The 22,401-nt window shown below is 33.2% G+C and overlaps 2 protein-coding genes across 3 annotated transcripts; one reads left to right on the plus strand and one right to left on the minus strand.

Moving 5' to 3' along the window:
- Positions 1 to 1,214: 1,214 nt before the first annotated feature.
- On the minus strand, positions 1,215 to 17,468 carry LOC130622580 (polypeptide N-acetylgalactosaminyltransferase 13-like). 2 transcript variants are annotated; one of them, XM_057438053.1, is made up of 9 exons: positions 16,849 to 17,468; positions 5,446 to 5,612; positions 4,527 to 4,902; positions 4,304 to 4,421; positions 3,860 to 4,044; positions 3,153 to 3,300; positions 2,890 to 2,988; positions 2,288 to 2,410; positions 1,215 to 1,638 (listed from the first exon to the last, which is right to left on the minus strand). In XM_057438053.1, the coding sequence occupies exons 1-9, from the start codon at positions 17,325 to 17,327 to the stop codon at positions 1,507 to 1,509; spliced, it is 1,827 nt and encodes a 608-aa protein (XP_057294036.1). In that variant the 5' UTR covers positions 17,328 to 17,468; the 3' UTR covers positions 1,215 to 1,506. The 2 variants fall into 2 exon arrangements, with proteins under 2 accessions (XP_057294036.1, XP_057294037.1); XM_057438054.1 differs by lacking the exon at positions 16,849 to 17,468 and adding an exon at positions 6,185 to 6,751.
- A 3,001-nt stretch (positions 17,469 to 20,469) lies between these two features.
- LOC130622581 (derriere protein-like) lies at positions 20,470 to 22,358 on the plus strand. Its single transcript, XM_057438055.1, has 2 exons — positions 20,470 to 21,045; positions 21,468 to 22,358. Exons 1-2 carry the CDS (start codon positions 20,688 to 20,690, stop codon positions 22,199 to 22,201), a joined length of 1,092 nt encoding a protein of 363 aa, XP_057294038.1. The 5' UTR covers positions 20,470 to 20,687; the 3' UTR covers positions 22,202 to 22,358.
- Positions 22,359 to 22,401: the final 43 nt, after the last annotated feature.

Below are 22,401 nucleotides of genomic sequence, written 5' to 3' on the forward strand. Positions count from 1 at the left end.
GTTGAGTTTTATTAAAAACGGACAACAGATTTGAATTCCTTATCAAAAATTTCATAAACAAAGAAAATTTCGAAACAATGCAGCAAGTAAACAACCTGCTATTTTAATTTAAAGATTTGTGGTATGTCCAACCTCTTTTTGAATCCGAGGCGGGACATGGTAACTTGAGCATTAAGAAGACTTTAACTGTGAGATATATCTCCTCAAAATAGCACTTTCTGTTGGCGTATCAAGTTAAACTTTTACACATAAATTAAACAAACTATGCTGAATTCAAATATGGTATTCATATTTTACGAGTTTAAAAAAAGTATGACTCATGGTCTCGGGAAAGGTGTATTCTTTAAACTTAAACAGAGTTTGAAACCCTACAGGGCGTTAAATAGCATTTTTACTGAAGTGCTGAAAAAAGGGGCAGGACTGGGTTTCTTTCTTTTATCAATATATTTTGTTCTAGGAACATGGCCCTCCTCTAGGGCCATGATCCTAGAACATATGAAACATATGAAACCTGCGCAAATGTGTCAGATAATTATTGTGTCAAAAAAACACTTTCGGACAAACAGGAGAAAGCTGTTTGAATTTAAATGGCGAAGGAGTTTTAGCATGTTTTTTTCAAAGTTACAAATTTAATAAAAAGCATTACTAGCAATGAAAATACAAGAAAAAGAAATATAGTGTTTGAAATATTTTAATAGCTAACTAGCTAGCTAGCACGAACCTAGAAAACTATTTGGTGTAACGTATCTTGAAAAGTCATTATAGGGTGATAATTCTGCTAGTCTAACTATGTCGAGCAAAACGTTTTTAACAAATGAATTTTTATCGATTGAATTTTTTCAAATGAATTTTTATCTATTTTTTATTAGTTATTGCATAATCAAACAAGTTTATCGCATAATCAAAGGAGTGCAGTTACCTTCGCCTTCCCGTGATTGAACTGACGTAAAAATTGCATGAAAAATCAATCGTTAGCTATAACTTCAGGCTGCACGTTCTCAATGATGAAAAAATGATGAACTAAATTTTATTATTTCAAAGGAGTCAAAACACTTTAATGACTATTTACCATCACAAAGAGGACCCTATCACATCCGTCATTTTCTTCCTGCATTTGCTCCAATTTAGCAGCCTCGTCCCCATGGCATTGTGCGGCCGCTTTGTTATAACAACTTAAGAGGCAATAAGGATGATCGGCAAAAAAAAATGTGGAATTTGTACTAAAATTTTCTCTTTCCATCTGATATACATGAAACACGCTATCACCAAAATTATGATTATGAACAGTAATATATTAAAATAAATAAATAAAAAATATATTTTTTATTCTATTATACAGAAAGTACATACGACTAGACTCTACTACCTATACAGGTATATATTTCTCCCATTTATGAATTATTCGACTTTTTTGCACACGCTAAAAATTATCACATGCTTGCAAATCATTTCTATTTTCAATTAAAAAAAATTAACATTTGATTTTATTATAGTTATATAAAAAGTCTAGCTCATATCTTCAATTTTATTAAAAACCCATTCTTGAAGTTTCGTACCTAAACATGGACCTGTTGCGATATAATTTTTGGTCTTTAACTGCAAGCATACGTTAAACCTATCGTTTCGAATTCGGTTATTCTAAAAATATTAGAAAAATACAAAATTAATATAACTTACCTGATTAGCACCACTGGAGGAAATTCTACGGCCTACTAACTACTCTTATTTTTTATAAACAACTTTACTTTTGATCTAGGTCTTGAGTTGCTGAAAAAACGCTTTAAATTTGACAATTAAAAGTTGCTTAATGGCCGCTCAAGCAGAAACTGTGATTTCTCCGTTCATATTTGAGCCAAAAATTCATCCACGGTTTTTCAATTTAATGTCAAATTTTTCAGTTAGTGCGCTAACTAAAAAAAATATTTGTTTGAAAATCAGAAAAAAGAGCTGTTCCATTAATGAGCGCAAATTATTATCTTAGTGAAAATAAAAAGAAGTTAAAAATTGTCAACATCAAACCTAATAATGCATTTTCAAAATCGTAGTCAAAACTTGTTGCTTAGAAATCTTTTCGTTCTTAGTACGGTTGCCACAAGTTAGTTGTTTATAAAAGGGAAAATAATTGCACAAATGTTATTAAATTGTTATAAAATTCTTTTATTTCTCCTTTATTTTTATAGCTTGTTAAATATAGCTTAGATTGGTTGCAGAAAACAGGGTCGGTATGTATCAGCCAATATATTAAAAAAATTAAATAAAGTGATAAAAAACAGAACAAGATACACACCTCATAGGACCATTTCTGATTTAATCCTAAACTATCGCAATCTCTTATATATAAATCGTGACCATTGTAATCCAGACAATTATCTTCGCTCTTCAGTTCTCCTTTACTGTTTAAAGTGAAATACTACGATAGAAAATAGAAGTGATGAAATTTTGTAGCTTTAAGAAACCAAGCAATGGCCAACTCATTTTTTAAGTTTAAGGTCGTTTAATCATAAAAAGTTTTCATAAGAGGGGTGTTCAATCAAATACATGATTTTGACCCAAAAAAGAGAAAGATAATGAACACATTGAAGGAAAGATAAAATAATCTATTTTTTGTTTTTCATTCATATTCTAAAATGATGTTTGATTCGTTGAAGTCATGGATTTTTCAATATTCTTCTGATTTGTAGGAATGACCTACACGATATTTGTCGAATTTTTTGTTATACCAGGTACTAATACCTAATTGGCATCTAATTGCCATTAGTAGAGAAATTTCTCACTTAAAATTTTTTACAACTGGTTAAAGATTCTTATTCTTAGGAAGGCAACTAGTCAGCTTCTTATAAATGTTTTTACTATGTAAAAGCAATTCGTCCCAATCTTCTCCAAACCTACCTGGTTACCACCTTGACCATGGCAGACATATAATCCCAGAGGAGAGCCTTCTTGTTTACCTAACGTATCCAAGCATACCCCCGTCTCAGGATTTCGAACCTAGAAATGTTAAGAATATAAAAATTGGCGACATCAAAGCAACAGCAACGAGAATGACAGCGACAACAGTCATGACGACGACAACAACAACAATAACAATACAGCAACGACAACGACGACGACAACGACGACGACAACGACGACGACAACGACAAAATGTTTACCTCTCCAGCAGCGAGATAGTTATCATCTGGTATTTCTAACTCAGGATAAACATTTTCAAGATACCATTTAAAACTTTTACACTGCAATCTATCTCGTATCGTCTTTCTTTCGCTGACGTCATCGTGACGTTTACGTTTTAAATCAAACCTGAATAAAATGCGGAACAGAATATTACAATGGTAAGCTTCTAGTTCATAAGAGCTGGCGCTACAGCTGCGTAGTCCAACCAGTTGATGTGGTGTGAAAAGTTTTTTTACAAAGGAGGTTTATTTTAAGCGTTTTAAACAGCAATACCCAGTGTACAATGCTTCAAAGCATTTTGTTGGAAATGTTATGAAATCATGCGGATTCAAATTATCTTGGATTATTATTGGTATTATTAAAATTTGTTACCTTGGATAGCGAAGGGCGTCATAGTGCAGTTAAATTGTCCTTTATTGTTTTGAAAGTATTTCTATGCTTTTCCAAAATTGTAAATAGCACAAAATGCGCACTAAAAATTTCTATACTTTTTATTTATCTCAGATTTTTCAATGATTGCATATCCTTGCCCTGTTTAGCTTCGTCCCCAGGGCATCTTGTATTTTATCTGACATCAGGTCGGTGATATAAAAAAGATACAACAGGCGCTGGGAACGAGGTTGCTTCCTGTTGCTATAATTATAACTTGTGAAAACTAAATAAATCTGTATTTAAAATTTCTTACCTAATATTGTAAAAATGCTTTGCATAATCATCCATCCATACGTCAGCAACACGCATTAAATTGCGACTGACGACGTCACCATCGGATCCACGACGATTTGGAAACGAATATGGGAATCGTGGTCTGAACACGTGTCCAACACGTGAACAAGGTAACATTTCGATTGATCCACCGCACATCCATATCTAAATAGAGTAACATTTCCTGATTTTTTACTAAATTTTCTTCTAGAAAAGAGAACAATTTATCAGATAAACTGGCATTTCTTCACAACGATGCTGCATTTAGTAAACATACTTAATCTGGGAACCACAATCCTTATTACGTGATGTACATTATATATTTGTCTGTGAAAGCCGTTGAAAAATAATGAGACGGTGGTTATACACTTTTACTTTATGGTCCTCTTCTTTATTTACCATCGAAAAAGCAAAGAAAACTTACCCTGAATGAAATCTCTATATTTTCACCTCCCCAAATATCCATGCCGGTGTCGTAACTACCTAACTCATAAAAGTAGTCTCTATCAATGGAAAACAGCCCACCAGCCATTACAGGAGTCCTAAAGCAAGCGAAAACCACAATAATCATTGGAATCGACAATAAGCACTTTAAATTGTTTCACTATCTAAAGAAAAAATTCTCAATTAGTTCTTTACTCTTTTACCTTATTCCTTCTGCTTCATCTTTTCTTCTCTCGTCTTCATATTGAGGAATGGGGCGCCATGTAAACTCTAACCTCCATTTAAAAACACCCCTTTGAAACGGTTCTGGCACGGCATTGTAATGAAAATTTGTCTCGCTTATCTCGTCAATTACTGGCATAACTACATTTGTACGGTCATCTTTTATCCTTGTTAACAGAGGCTCTACCCATCCCAGTGAACACTCACAATGAGCGTCTAAAAATGTCAATACTTTTCCCTTCGCTTCTTTTGCACCTGATAAACGCGCCCGTATGAGACCTTGTCTTTCCTTCAGACGTATGATTTTAACAACTCCTAAATTTGCTATGTAGTCATCAAGACGTTGTTTTAAATCGTCTAAAAGTTAAAAAGAAGAAATTATGAGTGACGTAACATCTAAAATAGTTACTCATTCATTTATTCATTCATTCATTTATTTATTCTTTCTATCATACACTCATTTATTTACTCGCACCATCATCTAATCACTTCTCCACTTTCAGGAAATGTACCTGTGGATCAACCTCATCTCCAGCTTATATGTGTTCATTTGTTCAAGCCATCCAAACAAAGAAAGCCTAACAAACCCTAAGGACGAGGTTGCCTAAGATGTCGCGTATCGACATACATTCCATCGTTACTTTCAACAAAATAAACCAATCAAAAGTAAAATATATTAATGTTGTTTTTCCTTAACCGCGTACCCAGGGTCTTGTGGCCCCTGAGCTGTTAGTACGGAATCAACTTAATCAACAAGGCAAATGAACGAGGTTGGTTTTCCCCAGCACATTCCCTTAGTCTATATCTTTCTGAAAAGAAGAAACACATCTACGACCCTCCATCCTTGTTGGTTACACTACACAAGTATGCAAGTATAGCACAAAAATATTGAAATCTTACCCCTCGTGCTTGCATCGTCGACTAAAATAATTTCTTTCAAGAATTTTGGTGGTGTTCTGTTGATAACGCTATGTACAGTACGAAGGAGGGTGGACCACGCTTCGTTGTGAAAACATATAATAATCGACGTTGATGGAAGATTCGTAGGGTACTTCTTCGTCTTGCATCTAGAAAACAAACAAACAAAAAAATGATGTGGAATAGTCATAAAAGGGAAACATAAAGTTGGTTGTTTCATGGTTATTAGTTTCATGGATTTATCCTCAAATGTGACAAATTGTGTACACAAGTCTCTGTTCGCAGAAATTAAACCCTGCGAGCGAGAGACAAATGGTAGCAAAAAATATAACAGGAAACACTACTGCTGGTTTAAAATTCATTTAAAATATCTTCCTAGTTTTTTATCAGCTCTAGTACGCATGCGCATCATTTTAGTCACAATAGCAATCTAAACTGCTGGTATACAATCGTCTTAGAGATATAAATATTACTGGGGACGAAAACATACATAACCAATAATAACTCCTCAGGCGAATTTATAATAAATGTTGTTTATATATGGAGTACTGATTTCAATAATAGCCGGCGCGGCAGTGACGTAGGCCTACCCTAGTTAAATATAAATTATCCTATGTTGGCATAAAGTTATGCAATGTTGGGTTATGAGCTCTCTACAAGGTATGTGGTTATCGTATTGGACGATAAAAATAAACCAACAAAATATTGACTATTAGCTCACCTTTGATTTCTATAGTCTCGAAGTTTTCTTTGAAGCGATATTTTATCACTAGCTAACAAGTTAAATGCATGTTGTGTGTATCCTACTTTTTCTCTATATTTATTAAAATACTTTATATCAACTCCTTTTCCCATATAACCTGCTTCAAACGGTCTCATGCGAGGCGAAACATCATAATCAGCTAAATTCCAGGTCACGATTTCTGTATTAATCGAGTTCAGGCTAGCAAAATTAAAATAAACTCGATGACTAAAGTTTGTGAGTCTCATGTATAACACGCACAACGGAAACCATATCAATAACGCAACATATGTTCTGACGGCTCGTACTCGGTAATACAAACCACATAGTCTCATTTTTGTGCTGAGTGAGGAGTACGAGGTGTAAACGTATGCAACGCCAGTATCATATCGCACTTAGGTATAAATTGACAAAGAAGCGCAAAGTATGCGATTATATATTGTTTCACTATAATCAACTATTATTATTTTAATATTATTATCAATTATCCTAGACAACCGAAAAATAGTTAACCCTAACTCTAATTGTTAATTTTCAATACATTTTCCAGCCTCCCACCCTACCCCACCCACGTAATTCCGAAATCTAGAGTTGCATTCAAACAAACAAACAAATCAACAAATAAGCTTAACAAATGCTTTCAACAACAGCATCTAGAAATTTAGCCAAATTTATTTATTCCATGGTTAAACATTTGAACTCGAAGGGAATTATAGAGATATTATATAAGCATTTTCTAAAGTAGTAACCTTAGATGCGGAACTAAACCTAGTCACAGTGTGATACCAGCCGTGTACTGATCGAGGCTGTATGCACGAATTACCAGCTAATAACTTTGATGCGGCAAAACGGTATGACATCCAATCAACCGGTACGGCATGTATCTCAACCGGCATGACATGCAGTCAACTGGTATGACATCCAGACAACCAGTATGACATGCAGAAAACCGGTATGGTACGCAGTAATTATTAATTATTCATCATTCAATATGGTAGCCGCAATTGCATCACTCTCCTCCCACGGCGTCACAAGTGTGCCATGTGTATTTTAATACACATGAAAAATATTTGTACACATCAATAAAATGGTCTGCCTCATTGCGAATAAATATTTTACATGCTGAAAATTTCACTGATCTTTGTAATAAGAAAAAAACATTTCTTTTTCAAACCACATTATAATAGAGTCACGTAATAATGAAAAAACAACCGCAGCATTTTGGTTTCCAAGTCAAACCGTGATATAAATATTCCATAAAAAATAACAGATGTAATTCAAATATAAGATGAAAAATATTTTATTTTATTTAATTTCCTTTCTTTTCGTTTCTTCTCTGTAAGTTTTTATTTTTATTTTTGAACTTTCCTTCCGCGCTCAACACTGCTGTAAATTAAAACAAAACAATAAATTCTATAAACATTAAAAACACTCCCCATGACATGTTCTTTCATAACTTTCAGTTCTACGTGAGCTTCCTCTTCGTGCGACAACATGAAACGGACAAACAAGCTATAGAGCTGAATGTTTGTCACAAAACTCGTGTCCAGTTAACAAAAGTAGTAGGTTGTCACGGAAATACGAAGTCTTTTTATATAACACAGGATCCCCAATAAATAATTTAAATAACAAAAGAAACAAACAAATAATGAAATAAATAAATAAATACTACGAAAGTAACTGGTGAAATTTAAGCCTGTGCCAGAAACCTTTTAAACTATAATTTTCAATCAATAATAGAACACATATTATAAAAAATGTTAACCTTTTTATTAAAACGTGGAAATTTGGCGCGAAAATCAACACATCTCCACCTGCATGCTGCGTATGTATTCTTTACAAGAAAACATTTTCTCCAACAATAAATAGTCGCTGTAACAAAGAATTTTTTTACATCTTTCATATTTCATTTCGCAGTACGAAGGAAGCGCAGCTGTAGCTAAGCATTCACGAATGTTGCGATGCAATCTCCGATAATAAGCGCAAAACGTCGAAATTCACATTTCAAAATAAGTAAAGGCAAAGCAAAATGGGAATTAATTTAATATAATGAGACTTGCCCTCCTCCACAGCCAATTTTTAAGTGTTTTCGAATTTTATTTTCTTCTTGGCAGTAGCTTTGCCTCTCAGTAGTTATAGATGTCATCCGCGTAATTGGCATACTTAATAAATTGTATTTTTAAAAACAATATCAACTTAAATCTATTATCAACAATAAATTTCAAAATCAGATAAATATACTTCACGTACATCGTGTTGTCAAAATCTCCAGCGTTTTACAATCTTTTCCAATTTGTAAACAAATTTCATTTTTACGATTTCATGCGTCAGTTTGGTATTTGCATCGAGTTTTTAATAAATATTTTTAAAATGTTTTTATTTGAATAAGCAAAACGTCAGGCACGTTCTGAAAAGTAAAAACACAATGGACTACCACGCTGTTGGCAACCATTGAAATCTCCATGACAACTGAGATAAACAAGAATCGGCTCTTACATAATTGCTTCGCGTTGAAGTCTGCGAATTTCTCAAGGCTTCTTTTTAACTAAAACGTTTTACATTCTATCGTCTTCAGGGCAGAAGGAGAAAAATTATAAATTCGTTCTGTAATTTTAAATTACTTCCACACGTGAGTACATCGCATTCCGACATATGGTCGAAACACATTGCAGCCTACAAGAATAACAATGTTTTTGCCATTTACACCTTGTTTTTTAAGCAGAAGAAAACTTTGATAAATAATCGTCGTATTAACTGGTTATAGATGTAAAATAATTTCTTTTTAAGTATAGTTATTATTAAAAATTTTATTAAACTTAAAAACTGTCTGACTTGTGTCAGGTTTCACAGATTCTGTGTCAATCCGTTACAGTTTTCGTTGATTTTGACAATACTACATTTCCTTTGGCCTCAAAAAATAACAATTCAAAAATTTTCAAGATTTTTAAATCATGGCGAAAAATTAACCACGTTCACCCTCAATTAATTGAATTTAATGTCAAAATTTTACTTGGTACGTCTACTAAAAAAATGTAAGCCCGGTATTTATTGAAACCCCGGCCAAAAATTCATCCACGATTTTTCGATTTTTTTAAATTTTTTCACTTAGTGTGCACCAACTATTTTTTTTAAAAATCAGAAAAAAGGGGCTGTTCTATAAATGCATACAAATTATTATTTTAGTGAAAACAAAAAGAAGGCAAACTTTGTCAACGTCAATGTAAGCCCTGTAATACATTTTCGAAATTGCAACAAAAATGTAAATTGTTGCTTGTATCCAAAATTTTTTAAAGTAAAGTTGCTTAGATATCTTACAAATTTGATCACAACGTGGTTGCTTTATAAAAACAAAAACTGTGCTTCATAATTAGATCGAATAACTTGTTGCGTGGACACTTAAACCCTTTTTTCTCTTTTTTTTTCAAAAATAACTAGAATAAATTATAAATATAATCTTAATTTGTTTCAAAAATCGGTGAATTACGAACATCATTCACATAAACTACAGTCATCATTTCTATAAATATACTAGAATATATATTAAAATTATAACCAAAATCAGTTTAGAATGCAATAAAGAATTATGCAAGTAAACTTCTATAGGTCTCTGCAACAACATCAAAGAATGACACGGTGTTATAAAGTTTGCAAAACATATTTTAAAAATGTTAAACAAACAATTATTATTAATATTATTATTTTTCAAAACATAACAGTTCCATGTTTGTTTTAGCGGAAGAAATATCTTAAAAAGTAACAAGTTTTTCAAAACATTTTAAATTTTTATGAAAAATACTAAGCTGCTAATTTTTGCTTTTTTCCTTATACCGAGTATGACAAAATGTTTTAATGTCTTTTTATTAGCTGCTTCAGTTTTGTCATGGTTAAAAAATATAGTGGACTCAAAATTTATTTCACAAAACTGTCCTCGTTAAATCTTATTGCGAACACTGATACCACTTCTAGTTTTTATCTGGAATACTGTTTTTAAACATGTATATATTTGTCAATAAAAAAATTTATTTTCACGAAATCTCTGTATGATGTCAAGCCAATGACAATGCTACTATTCGTGCGTTTAACTCCGAAGATATGTGTCCGCAGAATCAGGAAAAAAATTTGCAAAAACTTCATAGGATTTTTTAGCCTTATAAAACACTGCATACACAATAATTAAACGAAGTTTTTATGAAAAATTAATTAATAAAAAATATTCTAAAATCAAAAAATAATGGTGATATCACTTAATAAACAGATTGGGTAAAAAAATAATGGTAATATATTTATATAACCAGATTGAATAACTTGTTACCTAGATACTTAAACTATTATTTCTATTTTTATTTTTTGAATATCGGAAATATATTTTCAATTCTGATGATCATCATGTTTTAAATATGACCACATATCACCACAAAAAACTGTCAACATCACTTAAACAAAAATAAATTACAACCATTACTTCTTGAACATTCTCTGTCATTAAAAATTCGAAATTTGTATACAAAATAGCCCGCTCAAAATTCAGACAGAATGAAACAAACTTCCATAAAGAAACACGCAGCATAATAAAGTTTGCAAAACGTATTTTAAAAATATTAAACAACAATTCCATTATTCAAAACATAACAGTTCCATGTTTGTTTTAGCAGAAGAAATATCTTAAAAAAGAAATGAGTAACAAGTAGCTAAAAAGTTTTTTTAAAAAAACATTTTAAAAAACATTTTTACCATTCGGAACAATCTAGTCCGTTTATTCTTAAGTCACAGTTAATGGCAGAAAGTTCTTTTGCAAGTTTTAATGAATGGAATGAGTTAGATATCAGATGGCGGGGTGTTATTTTTACTTTTAACTAGTCGGTGGCCCGTGGAAAGATCCACGGGTTTGCCCGTTCTTTTTATACCGCATTGCATGCGTCCCGTTACTTGCAGTACCTTTTTGCGTGACAGACAGACAGACGTGTACAGGTTTTTTATAGATAATAGTTTTTAACCCGAGATGTGCGCTCGTGAAAACTTAAAATCAACTTTGTGTGGAGAGAAATGCAACTTGCTCACACTCTAAAGTTTTACCATGAAATAGACCTTTCCCGAATTTCCTAATTATGCCAAACTCAATTAAAAAGGTAGATACTAAAAATGATTCTTATCCCTAAGTTTCTTTATCAAAAGGTAGAATAAATTACCAAATTTCGTAAATATTTCTATTCGTTAAGTGCCTCAATTGCGAGCTGAGAGTTACGGTCAAACCCTTCATATACAAATGTCAACAACGTGCTCCCAGCATGCATTTCAATTTTTTAAGTGGAGTAATCACGAACTTTTATTATTTTTCCGCAGAATGGGTTCTAGTTTGTGTACTACGTAGAAGAATACGCATTTTTTTTTTGTACTGAGCCAGAATCTGATTAAAAAAAAGATTACACCTGAGTATTTGTATTTTCAAATTTTTCATTGCAAAGGTAAAAAAAAGATCATATCAGAACTCATTTATTTCTCTTCGTTATTATTTAAATTAGTTCTATTAAAAAGTAATGTTTTTAACAATAAGAGATTGTTATACGTCACAAACAGGAAACCATATATTTATTTACACCTGTGAACTATTACGGTGTTCGCAACCTAAAATGTTTCCTATGATCGGAAAAAAAACAATCCCCCCCCCCCAAGGAATTATTTGCGCCCGACTTAAATGGCACAAATTAGGCAACGATTTTTTTAAATAACATCAAGTTAGTAACTTTCAAAGATGCATCAATGTAAAATTAGTTGATGAGCCATTTGAAAGTCGTTCATGAGGAAATATAATGAGGACTTGGCCAACTTAATTCTAAAGTTAGGCAACAGCGTACCGTATTTTCTCGAAAGTTGACCGAACTTCGAAAATAAGACCATTTACAAGTAGGCCGAAAAATTTAATTTTATAAAAGAAAATAAATCACGAGCTGATTTTCGAAAAAATGCGGTAAATGGTATAAATAAGAAAAATAATTCAAAATTAAACAATTACCCCACTTCCACTCAGATAAACAATAACTAAGAAATCTTTGGGGCGTATTTACTAAATACCTATCAATGCCTAAAGCGAAGTACTAAAAATCATTTCTTTATAAAAAAAGAATGTAAACATATATAGAGGTCATATAATCTTAAAAATACCTAGCGTAGGCTTCATGTAGAGAATTTATGTTTTCCTTAAAAATGACGCTATACAAAGTAAAGGTTTATAATTAATAAAAAGAAATTAATCAACTAATTAATATAAAAAATAGAATAAATAATAAAACAATCAAACGACAGTAGTAATCAAACTGCAGCCACAACTAAACAAAATGATAACCAAAGCTTCAGAAAAATGAAAGTTCCAGATAACCAGTACATAAGATCAGTTGAATTGCAATGTTGCTAAACTAACATAAAAATCTCAACTAAATACATTGAACTTTTCATTGAAAAGAAGACCGCACCAACTTGAATAGAAAATAAATATTTTAGTTTTTTTTACAGCTGTATACATACAAATGTGTCATCAGATTTATTTTGTTTACATAAACAAAGTGGGTAAATTGAATAAAAAACGGTCCTATCCAAAATATTTTAAACACTTTTTAATTATTATATTTGAAGACACACAAAATTTTTCATTGGGTCTGGTGTTTTACGAACATACATGATTCCGCCCACACCCAGCCTCCTTTTTATCCATCACTTCTGATTGGCTTTCCGAAATAGAATCAAACTTTGGGCAGTTGTAGCGACAAATTTTCAGCACTTTTATATACGAGCCCATCAGTATACCATTCTTTGCTTAAGGCTTACCTCCCACGTTAAAAAAGCTTAATCTCGAAACACGAACAAGGTTTAAAAATCTACTTGCATTTCCGATCACCAACTTTTGCATAAGAGCTCTCGCGCAAAGCAGCAAACATCAAGGTTATTTTGACGTCATTATATTGCTCGCCGACAAAATGATCGAAATTTTAATAGGGGACACAGTTAACAAAGTCAGTGAAATTTTAAGTTTTGACGTTGGATTTGTTGCTCCGTCCGAAATAAAGTCGCTGGAAATAAAACAGGGATATAGCGGCTGTAAAAACCCCCTATGACTCGACCCTTTTTTATTATAACTGGCGCAATCCTGACGTCATAAAGTTGCTACCTTATGACGTCAAAATCATATTAAATCCGAAAAAAGTGAGAAAAAAATAATTCTTTAAGGTTTTTTTGCGTTAGTGTTTGCGAAACGAATACTGTTTTGTTCAATACTAATATGTTATAAACATATCAAGATTAACTTATGGAAGTTGGGGAAGTAAGCTTTAAAATCTCTTTAATTCAGTTAACGAACTTTACCATTCCGTTTAAAGTTTCTGGTCCCCCCCCCCTCTCCCCCAAAAAAGAAAAAAAATAGAAAAAAATTTCTCCAAGTTTTTACAAGAAATTCCAGAAATCTCTCAAAAAACCGATTTTCTCAAACTTTTTATATAAAATCAAAAAATATGGTTAATCTTATGTCAAAACGTAGAATGATTTCTCTTGATGTTTTTTAAGTTTTTACGAAAATTACTATAATTTACCGATTTTATGGATTTTATAGAAATTTAAAGGGTAGTTTGCAGTAATAATCAACATCTAATTCTTTAGGACATAAAACAGTAAAGTGTCTAATAGATAAAATAGAAAATAGTTATGCAGCATAGCAAAAGACCAAAAGACTAATTAAAAAAAAGGGGGGATTTTTTGATATTATGGAAGAGAACTAAATCCAGCAGTGCTTAATTTTAGGGAACATTCGCAACCGAACGAAGACGGATTGCGAGTTGTTTCCATGGTTACCAGCATTCGCAGTCCGCTCTCAATTTGTTTTTAAAAAATGAACTCGCAAAATTAAATGCCATATCATCAAAACAAGATGGAGGATTTGCTTCCACATGGAGTGCAATGGAGTACAATGGATGATGAAGAATATATCTTTCTTTTAGAAACAAACATAAAAGATAATTCCACTTTTTCGTACTGGTTGTATTCCAAGTTTTTACTTGATAATTGGAACGACAATGAAGTTGGGCTGACTTCAGACAGATTTAAAAAGGCGGACCTTATTTGATTAAAAAATGCTTGAAATTGAATGAACCAGTCAAAGCAGAAAATCGCCTAAACGTCGATCCCTTTTAGAGTCCATTCATTTCTTTGTAAGTAATTTGACTTAATACCACGTTTTAGAAGATCGTCCAATTTCCAACAAAATGTTGGATCTAATTTATGACAGATTTACTCATTTGTTATCATGATGCAGACAGAAGGCGAAAAAAAAACCTATTTCCTGGACCAAAAATATACGGTTATATTTTCTGAAAGCTTGATAAATTCGTAGAGTCCTAATGTAGGTAATGAAGAGGATAAGTTTAAAATCATAAAACCCTGCTACCTCTCTACATACAAAAACTATCATTTAGTTGCCAAAGTTTCCCTTGTGTAGCTTTGATTTTGACTAGAAAAAGTTTCTCAATCATATTTTTTACATGATTGTCTATTTTTTTGCAAAATCAAGGGTAGAATTTCAAGTTACTGCCAAAATACTAAATTGTTATTTTTTGTCACCCCCATCACCAGGAATTTTTGCCTTTTTTGCCGTCATCTTTCATATCAAAAAATTCAAGATCCCTGGGGATTAAATGTTCACTCTGACCATACAATATTTATCATGAAGGTAATTGACAACACATTTTAAGAAGAAAAGATACATTTAAACGAATTCACTTCTATTTATCTAACAACCATCTTTCTTACAACAAGGAACTTTACTCATTGTTGGAATTGATCCAACATGATCCTTTGTCAAATATTTATGTTTCAATTGGAACATATTTCCATTTTTATTTTCGTATCTACTGACAGTAGAGAGGTATGTGGTTAGATCTCCGTGTGGAAAGATGTTACTGTTTGTTGTCTCCACCCCATTGTAAACTTCTTGAAACCCATCCATATCTTCGTCTATGCTATCGCCTACCTTTTCATCTTGTTGTATTATAACATTAGAGGAGGAGAGTCTTGAACTTGTCTCATGTTTGTTTTGAACAGATGACGGACAAGGTAGCTCTTTTTTATTTTCTCCAAAGAAAAGTCTCTCGCGTATTGGTGGTTCAATATGAAACAATTTGGTCGAGTTGCAATCCGATTTCGAGTTGCAACCCGATGTCGAATTGCAATCCGATTTCGAGTTGCCAACTGATTGTTTTTCTTTCAAACGGACATTTTTCACTCGCCTACCTAATTGAGAAGAAGTTATCTTTCTCAATTTATCCACAACGCTTTTCTTTTGTGGTTTCTTTTTAATAATAACAGGAGCAGAAAGTCTCCCCTTCTTAACTGGGCATACATTTGATTCTCCGTAACTGATACGAACGCCGTCAACAGCTCTCGGTTGATTTCCAGAAGTGTACATGTCTTATGCGCGCATCAACATACCTTGCTGATAATAAGACAAACTGAAGGTTTTAATGTAATTTGACGTCATATTAGTAACATACCCTTCGAACTGACGCAAGAAAAATTCATAAATTAATAGCTAAAAACTGAAGACAACATTCATTATCTACAACGTCATCTATTTTCCAAGTTGCAATTGTTTGGTTTCTGTTGTAGTCGAAAGATATCATTGCAATGTTATTTGAGAGAAAGTGGAATCCAGAAAAAAATTATGTTAAAATAAGACTGAATTACCTGAACGTAATTTGTGCGAATTTTACATGGAATCCTGAGCATAACTTTTTGCGAAGTATTTCCTACCCGCATTTATTTGCTTGTTTATTTGAAACAACAGAACACATTTTTTATGAAAAGTAAACAAAATAACATCCCGTGAAGATTTTAGCTACTATTTCGTTTTATTCAAAAATAAAACAATGTGGATTTTTAAGGGTTATTATATAAGATGGGGACGAGGTTGCTCCTAAATGCAGACTTGGTCACAATTTGTGAACGAGTAATTAAAAAGCAAATCCTAACGTAACATTGTTCTATTACAGGTTCGTACCAGACACAATTTTAGAGGCTGAAGAAGGATGATAAGAAAAGGCTATTTTAACCTCCCAGATTATGTCAAAACGCATCTGCTGCACAAGTCTCCTCGTGTCACAATAGCGACTAATGAAAGTTTCTTTCTTTCTGTGTGCTTAGAAGAGTTTTGCGATCGCCACAATGTCCGGGAGAGAGCTGGGTGTATTTATTAAATTTTCTCTCTTTTTTTGGTGCGCAAGAGACTACAGATTGGCACTTATTTAGCAAAAACTTGTCATATTCCAAAACATACACTTTCGCAAAGATCGCAAAACTTTCGGCTACCAAAACTTTCTGTGCTTAAAATAATGGATGTGTTTACAAATCGCATGGTTCTCTGTATGCAAAACTTGCATGCAGAGAACAAATAAAAACCTTTGTGGTATGTGCCATAACAGATTCCCGGCTTTTCAACCATTAGACGCTTCTCGTAGCAAATTGGGTATTCATTTTTTATACCGCAATACTTGCGTCTCACTACTTGTGGTACTATTTTGCGTGACAGATAGATGTATATAACATATATTTGATGTATTTAACATAGATGTCACCCCTAAATAATGACCAATGAAAATAAAGCTTACTTTTCGTTTCTATAATCCTTTAAACTTCTATGAATTGAGATTTTGTCGCTCACCAATTGATTAAATGCGTGTCTTTCATAACCCAATTTTTCTTTTTCCTTTTCACCTGGTCCCACTGCTACACCTCGTCCCAGTTCTCCTGGAAGAAGGGGATCTCTTCTCACAAGGGCATGTTCATAATTAGCGAGCGCCTTACTATTTACTTCGATAACTTCGCTCTTGTCTGAGTTTGGCAGCTGAAATTTATCACGAAATTTTGTACTACTTATTGGAATGTCATTCTCCGAAAACGTCGTCGTCAAGGCGTCAGCTACTTTGCGTTTGACGGCGACAGTTACTTCGATGTCGTCGAGAAACATGAAAGTTAAAGTTCCAATTATCCATATTAAAGATGTCGCAACAATTGTATAATATATTAGACGCCTTCTTGAATGCATATATTCCGGAGTAATCACAGCCGCTCTTGCTCGATCTTTCATAAGGATTTTTTGAGACTAATAGAAAACTTTCCGTGCAATATCGATCTAAAATTTCCATTCCTGTACAATGGCTACCGTTAAATTCATCCTAGCCCAGCCAAATTTCCATAAGTTAAAAAGTTCAATTTATATAAAGTTCAATTAGATTCGAATATGATTTATTTAAATTACAAACTCATTATCGTTCTGCATAATATCAGTGTGTATGATTTTGTAGCAGAAAAAAATTTAAATGGCTTCTTGATCTTTTGAGCACAACATGGAAAGCGCAGTTGTGTAAAATACGGAACGATGCGATTTACTGCGAGATTTACACATGCGCCATTTTCAGCTGCGTAATTATGGCCATGTTTACAGGTTAACCTGTAAACAAAACACTTTCAGAACTCACTTACTGCAAATCATTGAAAATGTTAGCAAATAACAGAGCGTATTAATTTACGTTAAATTTGCAAAGTCTGTGGGCTTGCTGGGTGATTATAATTTGTGGATATGGCGATTTAAACAGGAATTCTCGTGGTGTAATTTTAGTTATTCTTTGGAAGATGTGTTCTGTGTATATTTATGTGCGCGCATCTTTGTACTTTAATAAACAGTGCAGTGAAATCTAAAAAAATGTCCGCCGTAAATGTGTCTGCGGCGTGGAGATTTCTAAATTGGCAAATATTCAAAAAACCTGCTCTCGGTTGTTAGGATGTAGTGATTTAGTTGATTTTGGAAAGCAAAGAGTTTAAAGACAATATAATGTAAATATGCTATCTTTCACTCAAAACGTAAAAAATATACTTTTAGATTCCACTTAATTAGAATATAGACAAACTTTTTACAAAAAATGTTTTATATGGCCTGTTTGGGCGTATCTGCTATCGAGAGGTTAGCAATGTAGGGGCGTAAATCTAGACATTGAAAGGTTGTTCGTTCGTTTTTAGTCCCATTTCAAAAAGTAGGGATACTTTGAGGCGAAATAATCTACAAGAAGATGGGTCAACAGAAAAAGAGGTAGAAAACTACACCGGCACCCAAGAAAAAGTCGATTGCCGAAAAGAAATTTGATTTGCTTTTCAAATGTACAGAAGCCATAACATCAAAAACAGCTACCCCAACTCCAACACCAAAGAATGACGCGATAGCTCCGAAGATTTCTAACTTTGCATTGTATTTTGACGAAAAACTGTCGACTTTGGATAAACGCAATAGAAGAATAGCGGAAAACCGTACATCCGACATTTTATTCGAAGCCGAAATTTCATCTGATATGCTAGAAGTAGGAGAGCAACTCTCATCAGTCTCAACCTCGCGCACTTTTTACTCCAAAATCTTATCAACGTACAGGAGCTCAAGGTCAAGTATCATTTAATCAGGGCCAGCCCGAACAAGGAGGGCAAAATAAAATGGAAATAACAATAACTAGATATATTTGTTTTTATTTTCGTATACTTTATATAATTTTCTTTAATAGAAAGGATGAAAAACAAGTAGCAACATGTAACCAAGCATGTCTACTTCATCATTTTCAATTAAAACAGTACTTCCATTGCCATTCTACTGCCCCATCATTTAAGAAATAGTCCATGACAGTTTCTCTGACAGATTTTGCATATAAAGAAGCATTGTGCCCACTTCGAGGAACTTCTAAAGAGTACAGCGATTCCGTAGAGTTTTCATCGCGCCATTCTCCGTCTGCAATTCCTCCATTTTTCAGGATAATATCAGCAAATAAAGGTGGTCGATAAACCTTGGATGATTTAGGGGTTTTGATTAACATGTTGTGAAGTCTGAGTGCCGTAAGGATTACATCTTTTACATATTTCGACTCCAGATAAATGATACTAAAAAAAAATTCTGTCAGCCCTATTCTGCGAGCCCTTCTAACTCTGCAGTTGTAAACTCGCTTTTCTTTGTTTAAGCCCTGTCGAGGAAAAGGTTTCATCATAAATTTCTTGAGATTCTTCCATTCTGAATTCCTTGAAGAAGGGCAGTTCTATTCCAGATTCCAGAAACGTCGACTCTCCCGTTTGATCCAACATCGGCATATAAACATTCGTACGACCTGCGATAGCCATTAAAATTATAGAGTGTGTATGTTTATAGTTGTAATAAATTGATCCGCCATTGTTTGGCTTACTCTTACTTATTCTTACATGTTTCCCGTCGTTGTCGCTTGTTCCTGTAAGTTACAAAATAGCTGAGAAATCAAATCTTGTCCAGATTTAGTAATTTACTAACAAAAAATAAAGCTATGAACGATTGAAAGGAGTAAATTTGTTTATGAATAACAATTATAATAACGTCTCAAGTGCTTAAAAACTCTAAATATAGCTATAAATTTATTTCAAATTGTTGGTTTCTTTTGTTCTATGATCAATTTAAATCCTGAATTAAAATTATACTAATACTTTCACTCGGATTATTTGATAGTAGATCCTGAGGCAGGACGGTTTTCTTTTTTACTAAGCGTTTCAAATTACTTGTTATGAAGACCTTCTATAACACTGGTGTCGCATTTGTCTTCTTTCTGAATTTCATCACCCGCGCCACAAGGTAAACAAAAACTTTAAAGTAAGCTATAGCGCGGTCCTTGGTCATGAATCAACGGATGAATTAGGAACTGTATTTTTTGTAAATTTTGTGTTGAAGAAAATGAAATTGCGTTAAAAGGTTAAAGTCAAAGCTGATTACAACTTATTTTTGAAATATGGAAAATCCACACTGTTTACGGATTTAGTATCGTCTGCATGAAGAGTGTGGAAGTACTATTTTGGAAATCTCGGTACATCAAAGAAAATATGTATTGTGTACCATGAAACTGAAAACTGAAACAATACTATCCGGTCTAGGGCCATACACAAACATTGTCGGCAAAAATAAAGCAAAAATAAAAGTGGGTTGAAGAGGACTGAATAATGGAATACGTCACACGCTGCAATGATTGTAAACATTAGTGACGTCATAAGCATTTCCAAACAAAATCTACCGCCGAGAGAAATTCGAAACAAAGACGCAAAAATGATTCACTTCTCAGATTTCATGCGTCTGAGCAGTGTAAATTGTAAGTGGTATTTTTACAGGTAAAATCCAACTTTTTTACCAGGACCTCTTCTTCACAACGTCAAAGACTGCCTGGTAGAAGGAAAAGAGGCCTGGGAGTAGATTGTGGGATAGAAAAAGAACAGGCAGACACAAAGCAATCTATCAATTCTGTTATGCACTCATGTTTCATTTTTCTGGTGACAGATTGTTGTTTCGTCTTATATTTTATTTTATTTAAATAAAATACTCCAGCCAATTACATGAAATCGACCTTGCTACATACCGGTTCCACAGCATATGAGATAAGTTCATGACCATATTAGACGGATTATGATTTTTCTTATTTATTTCATGTTTATAAATAGTTATGACATGATTTATGGAAGTTTAAAGCAATACGAAGATTGTATGAAGTCAGTGAGCAAAGTGGATTTTTGTGTCCAGCATTTTAGCACAGGAAAAGCGGAGTTGGTGCGTCGAAATATAACAGAAGACATATTTATCTTAACTTTAAAGAAGATTCTTCTGGAAAGAATGGGTTTGAAAAAGGAGCCAAGTTTTAGCGTGAAACTTTCCAGCAAAGAACGGGAATATGTTAAAAACGTTACCATGGAAATAGAACTTGAAAAAAAGAAACGGAATTTAAAAGGACAAAAAATGGAAATTATTTATCCTGTGCTTAGAACTGGTATGTTAAATTAATAAATTCTATTCATCACTGAAGCTTAAAATTTAAATCCCCATTTATCCAAATAAGATAGATTATTTCGTGTACGCCAGAAAATTTTATCTTGAAATTGTAAATAGGCGATGACAAAAAAAAAATTGTCGTGAAGTTAATTTGGCGATTTCAGACTAAAAATCGCAAAATTTTATCCGCGATAAAATTTGTACGTGAGTCAAAATTCTAGCACAGACCTAGGACTTTTATGTAGAATCGTATTTTGCTTCAGAATGTAAAAAATTATGAGCCCTTTAATTCACACTCTTAAAACTTGTTTTCAAGATTCTTCGAGCTCAGGATTTTTCTAAACCAATCATAAATCAGGAAGCGAAAAAGAAGTCTTGGGAACAAGATTACATTATAAATGCTATCCATCTTTTTATTAGACACATCACGGACTGGCGCAAGAAGAATTTTGTTTTGGTTACCTGATTGTTTCCACAGCAAGTGTCGTATTGAAATTGGAAAACTAAGAACAGTGATCCGTGTGAAATACGCCATGTTGAAACTACCATCGAAGGTTCAACTCGACCTTCATCTTGTCAATCAAAAAGAAAAGAAAGTTTTATTTCTCACTTCTCTCACTTTTAAGTCGAGCAAACATTCACTTCTAAAAACATTCAATCTTGATAACGTCATGAAAAAAATAAAGTCATACACTGGAAGAACGGGTATAATAATTGATTGTAAAAACTGCAATTGGCATTATATGACGCCAGCTATACAGGCCTTACGCTATGGAAGACAAAAATCTTCGTTAACTATTCTATGGAAAAAACAAGAAGCTGATACAAGGAGACATTCAAGAGGTCATACATGTCACAGTTGCTGTCAACTACGAACTAAAATAGTCCAACTAAAAGATATAGGCTGGGACAACTGGGTCTTACTACCGTATGTTGTGGAATTTGGATATTGTTATGGAAAATGTTCGGATGATAGCGTTTATCACACAGATAATTCGATTTTAGCAAGAAAACTTGCAACACAGCCAGATTTCACATCATGTTGTGTACCTGCAAGTTATTCAACTGTAAAAATAACGTTTATGAGAGACAAAACGACAATAGAAGAAGCGGAGTTGGAGACGTTATCGGCGCAAACCTGCGCATGTATGTAGAAAAACTTCCGCATGTTTGTAGATGAAAAATTGCGAATGTATGTAGCAAAAAATGAAAAGTGTTTTTCTTAATAAAAATAAATCAGAAGGAAACACAGGTTTACGGGAACGGAGGTTTGTTTCCAACAGTTATTTACAGAAACATATAATAAAAACTTGTGTAAGCGAGACACGCTTCACTTCTCCCTTACTCAAGTATA

The sequence above is a fragment of the Hydractinia symbiolongicarpus genome, chromosome 12 (assembly GCF_029227915.1).
Source record: "Hydractinia symbiolongicarpus strain clone_291-10 chromosome 12, HSymV2.1, whole genome shotgun sequence".
Lineage (NCBI taxonomy): Eukaryota > Metazoa > Cnidaria > Hydrozoa > Anthoathecata > Hydractiniidae > Hydractinia > Hydractinia symbiolongicarpus.

Excerpts from the sequence above, each read along its gene's own strand:
- LOC130622581 (XM_057438055.1), top strand. The coding sequence starts at position 20,688 with ATGATTTTTCTTATTTATTTCATGTTTATAAATAGTTATGACATGATT. Across the intron at positions 21,046-21,467 it reads TTATCCTGTGCTTAGAACTG|ACACATCACGGACTGGCGCA; the intron begins GTATGTTAAATT and ends TCTTTTTATTAG.
- LOC130622580 (XM_057438053.1), bottom strand. The coding sequence starts at position 17,327 with ATGAAAGATCGAGCAAGAGCGGCTGTGATTACTCCGGAATATATGCAT. Across the intron at positions 3,301-3,859 it reads AAGCATTTTTACAATATTAG|GTTTGATTTAAAACGTAAAC; the intron begins GTAAGAAATTTT and ends CATTTTATTCAG. Across the intron at positions 2,411-2,889 it reads ATGGTCAAGGTGGTAACCAG|TATTTCACTTTAAACAGTAA; the intron begins GTAGGTTTGGAG and ends TTTCTATCGTAG.